The sequence below is a fragment of the Diadema antillarum genome, unplaced genomic scaffold (genome assembly GCF_040938485.1).
Source record: "Diadema antillarum isolate AM-2024a unplaced genomic scaffold, OU_Dant_1.0 seq00000398_RagTag, whole genome shotgun sequence".
In the NCBI taxonomy this organism is placed as follows: domain Eukaryota; kingdom Metazoa; phylum Echinodermata; class Echinoidea; order Diadematoida; family Diadematidae; genus Diadema; species Diadema antillarum.
Window position 1 is genome coordinate 503622 of NW_027271389.1, and position 13879 is coordinate 517500.

Sequence of the window (13879 nt, forward strand, 5' to 3'; positions counted from 1 at the left end):
CAAAGACAAATGTCATAATCGTGTGGCTAAAGAATATTACAATTATATCGTTTCTTAATTGTTAATCTTAATTCTAAGTTACAGGTATTATGCCAAACGTACCATGAGAATAGAATACTAAACATAATAATATATCAATTTGTCATCTAAGGTTTATGCTGTCATGCAGATATTGAAAATGTACATTGTGAGTGACGGATGAATCATCTCTTTTGTTATTATGTGACATCAACATGCGGTATACAAGATTGATAGAACTATACGACAAATTCATCGAGCATAGAATTAACCGCATATTTATGGGTAGAGCATCATAAAAACAAAAACCCCGTACATCTGGGTCCACATTGTTAAAAATCCTTTTAAGGCATGCGACAATTTGTATTAACCTCCCTACAAAGTACAACTGTCTCAAAAGTCCACTGCTATGACAAACATGACGGACTTGCGTATGGCGAGAGCCCTTTGTGAGAGATTAACCATTTTTATGCTAATGACCCAGCAATGCAAAAATTTCATAAATCCATGGACAGATTACGATATAGCATTCAGAGGGTTAATCATTATATATAGGAGTTGGCAATGCTTGTAGGAATAATTACATCGACGGTAGGTACAATTGTATTGGTGGCTCCAGTCTGATTGTGTGACGTTCAGCCTAGTCGTTGAGGGCGTGCTCGGGGTAAATCTTACCCCGCAGTTTCCCGATGAAGTTCCTGATGATCTCAACGAAGAAGACGGCAATCTCGGCAAGCGTGATAACGGAGATGCCTATGTACAGTCCCATCAGACCTCCAAGACCGCCGAGCAAGGTCTCAGACTACATAGACACGTGACGATGTCATTTATGAATATTCATGAGCAATCAAGGACAATCATTCAAGTTTGGCAGGAATAAACTATTGCATGGAAAAAATAAATGATCTTCCGTCGCGCAGAACGAATCAAGTCATTTTGGACTTGGCGCATTGTCAGTGGGTCATTTTAGTAATACCAGATTACTGAAACTAGCAGAAAAGAGAAATTTTATTCAGACGATATCACTTCACTTCAGTCTACAGGTCTTGAATGCCATACGTACCGTGTATACAGGTCGCTCCTGGATTGATTCGTAATTCAGTTGCTCGTAGTAAACAACAAGGCGTGCAATGTTTGCCCTGTTGACGGATGAGACATTAAAGAACAAAGAATGAAGTCAATTGCAATGATTAGAAATGAATGTTTCACATGATGTTCAAACCATTATAGCTGCATTATACGGGAAAATCATATTCCCATGTATTTGTAGAAACTGAAGCCTCGATTCATGGTTTGTAGTAGATTAGATGTATCGAATGATTATGCATACATAGAATAATAAAACGACTGCCCACGTAGGTGTTTTAAGGTTGCAGTGAGCACTTGGTTGATCATAGGTTGTATGCATGTTATTCCACAATCAAAGAATTATAAGACGTTTTAAATATGATCAGTCTTTATTCTATCTTTATGCATTCGTTTGTATACATCGTGGTCAACAGAAACAAAACAAACAAAACAAAAGAGGAATATGATTCAAAACTTCAAAAACAATAACAGATATCCTGACTGAACTAAGACCATCGCAGGTACTACACAAAAATCATTTTTCTACAGTGTGTATAATCTATTTTCCTCGTATAGTCTTTGGGACGTCAATCTTCTAGGGTAATTCCACAAGACCGACACTCACGTGTCATACGGCCCACGAGCTCTACATTGAAAAAAAAAAAGTCAAGGAGTCATACAGCCCATGGGCTCGACACGAGACAAAATAATAAGGCCCATGAATCCGACAGGCAAACAAGACCCACGAGGCCGACACTAGGCCAAAAGGGCCCACACTAGGCCAAAAAGGCCCAAGAGGCCGACGCTGTGTATATTAAGTATCGTGATATTACGTCGTGCCGTTTTGCTCGTGGGCTGTATGACTCGTCGGCCGTAGGCCTATAACTCGTGGATCTCAGACTTGTGACGTGCACCCACTCATCTAACCGTGTTTCAGGGAGACCAGTCAGTATCCTCTCCGCTTTCTCGCTCTTATCTCGTAAACGATTGTATAAGAACATCTGTGGAAGAGGAGTATCAACAAAGTAATGACTTGAGCGTCTAAAACCGATGTCAGATTAAAGGGTGTGTACAGTTCTGGTCGAGGTGAGGATTTAGCTTTTAACGTTTTGCAAGATATTCAGAACCACTCTATGAGATGTCAAAGAGCATGCAATTCTAAGGGGTATCAAAAGTTTATTTGATGAAAATCGGTTTTGAAATGGCTGAGATATCCAAAAACAAGGTGAAACAAAGAGATCCTAATAAATGGCGTGGCCTGTCGCCTTTTATTATTATCCCTTTTTTGGATATCTCAGCCATGTGAAAACCAAATTTCATCAAATAAACGTTGAATCCTTCTTAGAATTATACATGCCCTTTCATATTTCATAAGAGGTTTCTCATTATCTCACTTAGGAATGTTCAAAACATGAATCCCCACCTCAACCGATACTTTACAGTCCCTTTAAAATGATATAGGCCCGCAGTTATGGCAAGAATTGTGAAAATGAGAAGATAAATGTATGAAGATAATGGAATGATACAATTATGAGAGTGACTCGTGGTATACTGTACACGAACTAGTCTCTGTCCAAGGCGTTTATCTCTTGACAAGACGAACCGGATGTCTCAGTTGTCTCTGTGTATGAATTGGTACCTGATAATGTCACAATTGATAATGATCATGTTAGGGCCCCAAAAATAAGGACTAACATTGCAAAGACTAGTCTGGATCAACATGCATTGCTACTAGTATGTTATCATTACTTATACTATACCCTCGTCACTTTCATGGACTATCCCACAACCCATACCTCGTATGCTTCGGATGGCCAGATGGTGCTAGAAATGGTCTTCGCAAGGTTGAATTCACTGCCACGATGAATATAGAGAAATGGAATAAAAGATGAATTTTTAAATTCGTGCAGAGGTACAAATTAAAGAGGAGTCCTGGCACCCAAACTTCAATTGAAAATTCTTCGTTGTCTGTTTTTCCATGATGATGCCACGACTTCACATTCAAATAAATGAAACGGTCATAATTGATAGGTATAAATATACATGGATTTCTCTATACATCATATAGGTATAAACGGATAATTACATTCCTCCATCATGAACAAACATTCTTTTAATTTTACAATAACAAGATATAATACTAACCATGACCTGATGACCGTAAATGTAATGAGAAAATGGAAAAGGCCGAACAAAACACTGATGAGCTTCTAAAAAAAAAGGTGATCTAACAAAATACCCCATAAATGATATCAAAGAAACAATGAAATGTGAGAATTTATTCAGCAGCTTGCATAGGCTGTATGAGAATACCTTGACAAGAGGTGTGCTATATTCATAACCAAATCGTTGCGCAGTTATAACAAGCTTTTTTAATGAGATGAATAGAAGGGAACAACGTGGACGACATCAGGGCAGTTGACAGAGAGAAATTTAACATGAAAGAAAGGTACTCTACACAATGGACAGTATAATCTTGAACAGAAATAATAGAAATTGAAAAAGATAGATTAAATGATAATGAAATATTGTATTGAATCGAAACTTAAAGTGAAATTGAATCGAAAACTTGCAAAGTGCAAAAACAAAGTGGAAACGAAAGAAGTTCTGCAATGAGTGGAGAAAAGTCTCATAAAATAAGATGAAATTTATCAAATAAGATGAAATTTATCATATGTATAACTGATAAAGATAAAGATAAATTAGTTATGATACAAAAATGAAAGATAAACGGAGAATCAAAGTCAAATGGAAACAAAATGAAATGTAGCGAATCTAAACGGACTTAAATGCAATGACGTGAATGGAGATGTTAAGCTAACCAAATTCAATCAAATCAATTACTATTTCTCCTTAGATTTTGCCGTGCTTACGTGCAAGGTACTCCACATTTCAAGCTGCAATCATGACGAATTTTGTCCGCAATGGCGTCAACTTTGAATTTGCATGCGTCTTCAGTGAAGAGAGAGAGAAAAAAAAAGGATATACAATGTGCAAAATGATATATGACATCCAAAGGCTCTTGGTCTCAGTGGCATCATTATTTTACACAGCCCTGTCACCATGACTATAATACCAAATGCTTGACCAAAGGGTCCCTCAGGCCCGACTAGGTTCTCTATGTTGAACTAAAACTCTACTTTATTTTTGGCTGAATTATATAAGTCAAGACAAACAAACAATTGAAAGCTTTGTGTTACGTAAGAGAGTGAACTTAGCGATGTTTCAATTTCACAAGTTTTCACTAAAGAGTGGTAGACACACTCGCATAAGCGAACTTAACCATTACCTCAAAGGTCTTTGAGAAAAGTATCAGGAATCTTCGCTTAATTTCTTTTTCATTCTTGAATTCAATTTTACAAGAGGATATCGTTTCCAACGCATCACATGATTCCACACTGTTACGATAAATAAGCAATTGAATATCGTCTAAAACATTGCCTCAGTTGTCACTTTACTTACATAAAAGATTTTCCATTGATATCAAAATGTACAAACTATTGAGAAAGATGTGAAGTAAACACTGACGCCTCAGCTGACTTGCACATATTATAGAGTGCGACCAAACGCACCGTTTCTCAAAGATAAAAACATTAATTTCTGCAATTTTCTATATTAATTTTGTTTGTCACATTTCAAAGAAACTGCCAAGATGGTGTTTCTTTGATTCCACCCTATTTATCAAATCAAATTAGCATGCTGGAGAGTTTCCACTATAAACTATACCGTTTTTGGTCTCATCTTACTAGTAGTCTGGTGTCCGGACCCTTTGCCAACTGTACATTCCTTTTACAAAATGCGCCCTCCGCGGCGACGAAGTCGCTGCCTTTGCCGAAAGCAAAGGACCAGCCAGCTAAACCTGCTACTTCATTTGTCGTTAGAGAGCGTTAATATTCTGAGAAGGAAATTAGTGCTACACACAGACGGTCTGGAAGCCAGACTAGTCTCATCTGTTCTCGGATCAGAGCATAGCACCACAATTTGTTGGGGTTAGTCAATGTTACTAATCAACGGGATTCCTAGTCAAAGGATAGGTTTTGAATTAGAACAGTGTTTACCATATCCAGTCCTGTTCTCATTGAGTCCCACGCTACTGTTTGTATTTTTGCCTTCCCCTTATCAGAATGATGGCTCAGTGTCGTTATTGCGAAATGACAGTTCGAAACGTCCTTATCTTTTTGATATTGTATCTTTTATAGCATTCATTTTATTTGTCTATGCTCGACACAGAAGAGCCCCTCAGACCAGGGAGGTGGGAAGAGACCTTTGATATCCATTAATCTTAAGTAGGCCTTGTCACTATTATATCTGAAGGCATTAGTACGTGAGAGGCAATAATCACGGGCTGCGAATGTTTTTTGTTTTCTTTTGTTTTTCTTCTAAATACATCGTACTGCTCCTGCGGTCTGTTTCATGAAAGCCTTATGTGAGACTTTTTGCTCATAATTAGGCACATATAGTCATTATAATGTATAGGGCCTATGAGATACTTCATGAAATGGATTTGAAAGTCTTCCATAGCTATTATCAGCGACTTCGGCCATTGCGAGATTTATACAAAGACTTTTGTGTGATGACTTCATGAAACGGACCCCTGGGATGGGCACAGTATATACACCAGGCGCGAGGACAGGTGCAATATGCTATGGGGATAATTTAGGGGAGGAATCTTGATTTTAGTGGGGTTTTGTGGATCTTAAGCAGACCACGAATGTATACCTCCTTGAACGGATCGCCTCTTTGTGTGTGCGCGCGCTAAATGTGTGTCAAGTTTATCAATACATTGTACAATGTAGCTGAAAGTGCGGGCGGGGACTGCAACCCCCAGTTCCGTGGCACATGATGACCGCGATGCATTCTCTTCTTTTGTGGGGTACAATGTTTCCCCTGTTACTGGCTACTTCTCGTCTTGATTTTTGTTCCTGAATGTGCATTCCTTCTCACAGACAAAGTGAAATTTCAACTTCTGCTCTATAAGTAAATTTTGACCGGTGCTTGTTTCATTTGCTATTTGATGTAGTTTTCTTCTGTCACTTACACTAATAAAGGGAAAACAGCGACAAGCTATCAAGGTTGGGGTGCAATACAGCTTCCCACCCATCTTCGTACATTGCTTGCCAATTTGTAGATGTTTAATTCACAACTGAGAGAGGCGTAATGAAGCGTAAACACCGTGGTATCCATAAATAGATACAGGGCACTAAACCAAATTGAAATGACCACTGGAGGGGAAACTTAACTAGCCAAATCATCTACTAAAGATATGAAAACAGTTTGAGTGCATGGCGGCTTTGTCGTTGATAAAGAACTTACTATAAATAGCACAGTGCCATTATCACGCTATATGACCCGCCCTAAAATCGTCAACGAAAGCATGACGAGCAAATCAAGCGTTAAGGTGGCTTACACTGGTAGCTGTCGGTAATGTTACACGTGGTGGCATTCTTGCCCTCCGTCGTAGCGTAGAGGGCGGACTGACAGCCGCATTTTTCCAGCAGCACCCTCTGGTAGCACTGCTGCAGACAGAATTGTGACGTGTAGTGCATGCCCTTGAATGGCCCGTAAGTCTGCTTGACGTGGTCTCCCAGGCACTTGCTGTATGGCCAGCCCTTTCGCCTGATCTCCACCTTGACGCAAGAAAACGATCAAGTCTCTCTGTTATCATGGCAATGCACGTGGTAAATTTCAAGACGCTGAATAATTAATCCTGTCCTTTGCTGTTGTTGCAAAAGCCCGAGGGTCGCTCTCCATAAGCCACCTGCTAGAACACCCGCGTTAGAACAACAACAACAACAACAACAAAACAAAAGCGTCAAAAACGGTCTATCAGGCACACAGGGATAAGGCACACCAATGAATATGCACATGGAGTCTTCAACGTTTTCCTCCAGAGGGAGTGTTTTTCCCTTTCTGTCGCCATGGTCCTATTTCACACAATGGCTTTTCGACAGTCAAGAGATTTAAATCACTAGGCCTACTAAGACAGTGTTGTGGACTAACATCTGTTTAACTAAATTCCTTATTATTCTACAGGAAAGTGGGGTTTTTTGGTTGTGGTTGTTGTTGTTGTTTTTTCTTTTTACAATGTCCAACTACCGTATGGTGCATAAAGGTAGCATGTATTCAGAACAACATTTCTGGTATGACGCCCCCACGCGATGCATGGCGCCAGTGGTTAGGATATAATATTCTACAAGTGTGACGCCATTTAGGGGTATGGTTTGGATATGCCATGATATGACAATACGGGTCCATTTCCATTTTCTGAGGTAGCAGATTATCGTCTTAGACCCCCTTCCGCCCCCGTTCAAAAATCGACCGTCATGCATAGTCATGCTTGTATAATAGGCGCTGTCTTGCGCTCAAAGTCATCGTTACTTGAAGGGGAAACTTTAATGTCCTATAGTGAGATGCCCATTTTAGTGCAAATTGGACTTTACCGAACAGATTTTATGTCAGTAATTCGTAATTTCTAATGATATCATGTAGTGATTTGCGATTTGTTTGAGGAAGAAATAAATGAATATCAGTCTTAAACGATATTACACAAAACGTTGACTACTGCCATCACGAATACTCAAAAGCACTGATATATAATAATTATTATTATTATTATTACTATAACCTTTCTTTACATAGCGCATAATACCTTTGGCAAGGTCTCTATGCGCTTTGGAGGGAGACAAAGAAACATACAAAAAAGATAAAATTTTACAGAAACAGTAGAATGCTGCATAAATCATCATCAACAATCACTACGTTACTTTCTAAACAGATACGTTTTTAAAAACATTTTGAAAATATTGATGGAACTCGCATGTTTTATATCACATGGGATGCTGTTCCACAGTTCTGGGGCGGCATGCCTGAAACTACGTTTGCCATAGTAGTTTGTTGAAATGGAGGGTATTACATATAAATCCTCCCGTGATGATCTAAGAACTCTCATGGGTTCATATTTTGCAAGGAGATCTGAAAGGTAAGAAGGAGCAATTTTGTGGAAACATTGATAAACAAGCAGTGAGATCTTAATTCAATACGTGATCTGACAGGAAGCCAATGCAAGGCACGTAAGATGGGTGATATTGACTCAAATTTCTTGGTCTTTGTCACTAGCCTTGCAGCAGCATTCTGGATAACTTGTAGTTTCTGGAGTTGGTTGTCTGGTAAGCCATACAAAAGACTGTTGCAGTAATCAATGTAGCACATAACAAACGCATGAACTAATCTTTCAGTGGTTCCTTTGTCAATATACGGTCGAATTTTGTTAATCTTATACAAAGCATATGAGGCTGACCTGCATCTAGAAGTAACATACTCATGCAATGTAAAGTGATTATCAAACACGACCCCAAGATTCTTGGCCATTTTTACGAGGAGAACCTGTGAGCCATCAATATCAATGGGTGGAAAGGAACTACACGTATGAGAACGAAATCTGGACGTCATGAAGAACTTCTGTTTTCTTACTATTCAACATGAGACCATTCAACCGTGACCACTCTTTAATAAGAAGCATATAGTTAGACCTTGTCCAGAACATTTTAAAAGCCATCTGAAACAAGGAAAATACATTATTATACCTCCCGTACGGCCAAACGAACAGGATTTTCATGCAAAAATTTGGCATTGGTCTTATAAAACGCTATATTGAACTAGTCGGGAAGTTCGTATTGGTTGCTGGGAAGTTCAAACTTGGGACTGCCGCGTGTTTAACCAGATTCTTACGAAAGAATGTCTTGCAGAGACAAAACTATTGAATTTATTCCGTACTATACCAAACTACAGTCAAGGAATACTAATCACAACAACAGCATACCACTCGGAGCGCGACAGATGTCTGTTGTCCGGGTGAGATACTGAACCCGTTCTCCTCTGGCAAAGGGATGGTGTTGGCTGGATGGATGGCCACACGTACGCCCGCCTCGCCCGCAAAGTACCCGATATACTCGGACTGCTCAATGAACAAGGTCAGGTGGATGCCTATAATATAATGGAACGCAGGCAGAAGCGAGAGAGATAGGAGATGATGTGTGTGTATGGGGGGGGGGGGTCATCCCACGAGCTTTACACCCACGAGTCTTACAGCCCACGAGTTCGACACTGCATAAAAGGTCCATGAGTCGTACAGCCCATTTCAGCATTGGATAGCCCACGAGTCAAGGGAAAATAGACCCGTGCTGCTGGACACTATAGGCCAATAATGCCACTGAATTCTACACAAGGTAAATATGGCCCATGAGACCGGCAGGGGACACAAGCTTGACACTAGGCATAAAGACCCAAAGGACCGACATTACATCACGGGGCACTTCCTGTACGCAGTGCCGTTCTCTTGGGTCTTTTTGCCTAGTGTCGAGCAGGTGGACCGTATAACTCGTGGGCCTCTTTTTACTTGATGTCGCGAGCACATTGGCCTTTATCATTCAGTGTCTGGTTCGTGGGTTGCATGACTCGTGGGGGTCGAGCTCGTGGCTGTGTGACGTTGGGTCGAAGATTCTAAGTCTGTCAGGATGTCTGTAATCGAAGGAATCTGGAAACATGAACAGGATTCACCCATTTCAAGATTATAAGTCCAAACTCTAAGTCCATGCTGTTTCCTGGATTGTTGATATACAGCCATGTTTGCGATATCAGAATGAATGAAAAGTGTGTTAGTTTCAGTCTAAAAAAAAAAAAAAAAAAAAGATAATCACCGAAATTAGGCCCTACCATCATTGTGGCGTGCTAACACATCTCCAAGGTGACTTTGCCTTTTGGGCCAATCAGGAGCCGTGCCGGTCATAATGTTATAGGAATTTGATATGCTTCCTTGAAATATATCACTGAGCGATTTCGAAGCGAGTGATTTCGAAATAACACCTGCCGTCACCTTGTGTTTCATGAAATTAAATGATACCCATTATGATTGTTGTCTGTTTACAAACGATATACCCTCTTATTTCACAGCTGACAAAGACGGGTGTGACGTTTTCAATAATAACTGTAGATTTTCTCTTGGACTAATACACAGAATATATACATATATATATATATATATATATATATATATATATATATATATATAAGTAACAAAGCTGCAACAAAGTTCATGCTGTATTCACCAACGGTTTATTTCTTCACACAAATTTTCGGGCGTCTCGCCGCCCTTTCTCAAGTGTTGATACTGAGAGAACAATAACAAAATTCTTGTTATTGTTCTCTCAGTATCAACACTTGAGAAAGGGCGGCGAGACGCCCGAAAATTTGTGTGAAGAAATAAACCGTTGGTGAATACAGCATGAACTTTGTTGCAGCTTTGTTACTTATCTTTTTATCTTGCCAACACGTGGACTACCTTATCAACATATATATATATATATATACACACTTGGTGATTCTATCCTTCTATGAAGAGTGCTCGATATCCTCAAAGGAAGAGCTTTAGACAGAAGTATTGCAACAAGTTCACTCGGTTGACATCAGGTTCATCCGTATTTTATTGCTACTCGGAGTTTCATGCCACCTTCAGTTAGGGGCAATCATCAGGCAATGATTGCCCCTAAATGAAGGTGGCATGAAACTCCGAGTAGCAATAAAATACGGATGAACCTGATGTCAACCGAGTGAACTTGTTGCAATACTTCTGTCTATATATATATATATATATATATATATATATATATATATATATATATATATATATATATATTATTCCAAGCCGAGTAATTCTGAAAATCTGCCAACCATAACCATTTCATCATTGTTTTGATATTTTGTGCGTATACTATGACAACGGTTGCGCTGCATATAATTCTTTGCAGCACTTTCTTGCGTGTGAAATGGCCTTTGTTTCTCACGTCAGACTTGTTATGTACATATCTCAGGTGGAGTACACGTTAATTATTTCTTCAAAAATTACGTTTCACCGAGATGAATCAATATTTGTTCGTGCACTGTTCTCTGTGGTTTGCGTGCTAAAAGAAAGCAAGAAGTGCTCTCCTCACCACTTTTTGAGCCGATCTGAGAAGTCCGTAAAGCCATCCCGGTCTTAGAGTCGGGCAAGTTGAAAGTAAAGCAGTTGCCGTACACCGGGTGCTGAAACCGTGTGAAATTTCTGTGGCAAAGTGGGGTATACACCATTAAAAGCAGTGTTGAATAGTGTTTGAATAGCATCGATGAAAATGATTATCACCAGTAAAGCTAGCAACCTACATAACGGAGCTAGCACTCCAAGCCTCCATTATAACAAACATTCTTAAAGTTGTAGGCCTACTTTGTGAGCACACACACACACACACACACACACACACATACACACACACACACACACACACACACACATACATAGTCTAAAAGATTGTTGGAGAAAATTTTAATGATGAAGTAATCATCGCGAGATTGAAGGAATCACTTAACGGGATTCGAAATCGGCAACCTCCAATTGAAAGGTCCCCTACGTTTATTTTCATAATGGTAAGCTTTACTCCGAACTGATCGTCATTCCATGCCAGGTGTTTGCGCCTTTCATTGCTCTCACAATTTCTTATTCGATAATTTTTAAGTATGGATCGACAGAATGTGTGTGTGTGAGTGTGTGTGTGTGCGTGCATGTGTGTGTATATGTATGAGATTTATATGGTCTGAGATTTATGCACAGTTTTTATATCACTTTTGTATACGTGGTTTGATTTTTAAAAATGTATCCTGTGTTGAAAACAAGAAGACTGTGATTCAGCAGCAGAAATGAGAATAGCTTTTTATTCTCGTTCAAACTCATTTCATTGTGAAAATGAACCCGATATTGAATGAAATTTAAAAAAAAAAATAGAATACAGTGTATGTATTTGCATGTTTCAGGACATTGGATATATCATTTTACTCACTCTATCCGACATGGTTTCCAGTTATAGGTACAGTCAAGGATGAGGTCCTCGGCCTGATGTCCGAACTTCTCGATGTCCTCCCTGGTCGGCCACACTACGGGCATGCCGAAGGTCCGGTCGCCTTCGAGATCGAACTGCTCGATGGCCTTGAAGCTGAGTTCGGGATACTCGTTTTGGGTAGAGTTCAGAGGGATCCCCATTTCCCAGACGGCGAGGGGATGGTACTTGCTGTTACGTAATGCACTCCGTCGCATCGTGTTCATGTTGCACACCTTGTCGGGTAAAGAACAAAAGTGTCAAAATCACTGATATTGTTAACGCTTTTCTCGACGAAATCTCACAATGTTGCCCAATAAGAAAAAAAAATTGTTCTTTTTCATCGTTGTTGTTGTTGTTGGATGTTGGTTTGTTTGTTTCTATGTTATTTCACTGCACAAGTTCATATTTCATATTTCAAGGATGTGCTAAAATGTACTAACTGAGTTTTAATACCGATCAGACAAGAGCAATGAATCACATATCAAGCAATGACGATCAGTTTCATTTTTGTTTATTTTCATTATTTTGTCATCCACATGATGATAACAATTCAATTCAATTCAATTCAAAGTTTATTTCATTTTTCGACAAAACATATAAGTTACACTTCTTTTGACAACAGAGAATAAGGTAAACACAACATTATGTATCGAAAAGAATGTAAAACAATTGAGGAGGACCTTATAGTAATTATACATTGTAGTAAAAAAACAAACAGAAGTGATCGAAATAAACTTTGCTTAAAGTGCGAAAAATGGAGAGACTCACTAAAAAGACAGAGCTTGTAGAATGTGGGCCCCTCTTGAATAATCATCAACAACAACAAAAAGTACTGTACAGATTGTGTATAACAGTAATGCGTCTTACCACAAGACAAGGAATTATTCACTTGATGGCGAACGATAAAAGTTAAGTCAGTTTGTTCCGTGGCTCCAATGGCGTATAACCAGCGGCTGCTATTCTGTGGCTGTGTTTTATTTGCCTATAGTGGTTGATGTTATTGTTCTTTTTATTGTTGTTGTTGTTGTTGTTGTTGGATGTTTGTTTGTTTGTTTCTATGTCATATCACTGAACAAGTTCTTATTTCATATTTTAAGGAAGTGCTAAAATGTACTGACTTGAGTTTAAATGCCGATCAGACAAGAGCAATGAATCTTATTAAGCAATAACGATCTGTTTCATTTCTATTTATTTTTTTTTATTTGTCATCCGCATGATATAATAACAAACAATTCTTGAAACAAATAGTGTGGCACCTGACGGATCGACCTAGAATTAGCAAGGTTTGTGATAGCATTACTCTCTAAAAAAATCGAGTGAAAATATTCACTCTTGAAAGAGTCAATACAAAAAAGAGTGAATTTAGAGTGAAATTGGAGTGAATTTTGAGTGAAAATGTTCACTTTCACTCGTTTTGGAGTGACCTCAGGGATCACTCCAAAATCTTCGAGTGATCCCTGAGGTCACTCCAAAATGAGTGAAAATGAACATTTTCACTCAAAATTCACTCCAATTTCACTCTAAATTCACTCTTTTTTGTATTGACTCTTTCAAGAGTGAATATTTTCACTCGATTTTTTTAGAGAGTAAGTTAAAGGGCAATTTGCCCGAAATTTATTTAGTGAAGAAAGAAAATGCAGCAATATCTGTAGAAAACAATATATTCCCTTTAAGCGTTAAATTCTTCAATCATGCTCTTTAGTTATATCAAATACGTTGAAACAAACGGAACATGATCAAAATTGCCAACAACTATTTTTCTGAATTTTCTATCGATATCAAATCTTGGAACTGGATATCCCCACTCATGCGTGCACTCTTTTTGCATGATCGTGTACATGTAAGAGTATTAAATTCACATGTTTCATTTTCATTTCATTTCATTTCAT

The 13879-nt window shown here is 38.8% G+C and overlaps 1 protein-coding gene across 1 annotated transcript in view; it reads right to left on the reverse strand.

Moving 5' to 3' along the window:
* Positions 1-658: 658 nt before the first annotated feature.
* LOC139732058 (epithelial sodium channel subunit alpha-like) overlaps positions 659-13879 on the reverse strand; it is a 21788-nt gene continuing 8567 nt past the window's right edge. Inside the window, exons 2-8 of the mRNA XM_071642934.1 lie at positions 11952-12223; positions 11073-11182; positions 8906-9069; positions 6494-6713; positions 2883-2940; positions 1082-1157; positions 659-820 (exon numbers count right to left, since the gene is read on the reverse strand). Of these exons, the coding sequence (XP_071499035.1) occupies positions 659-820; positions 1082-1157; positions 2883-2940; positions 6494-6713; positions 8906-9069; positions 11073-11182; positions 11952-12223 (1062 nt within the window). The remainder of the gene's footprint in view (positions 821-1081; positions 1158-2882; positions 2941-6493; positions 6714-8905; positions 9070-11072; positions 11183-11951; positions 12224-13879) is intronic.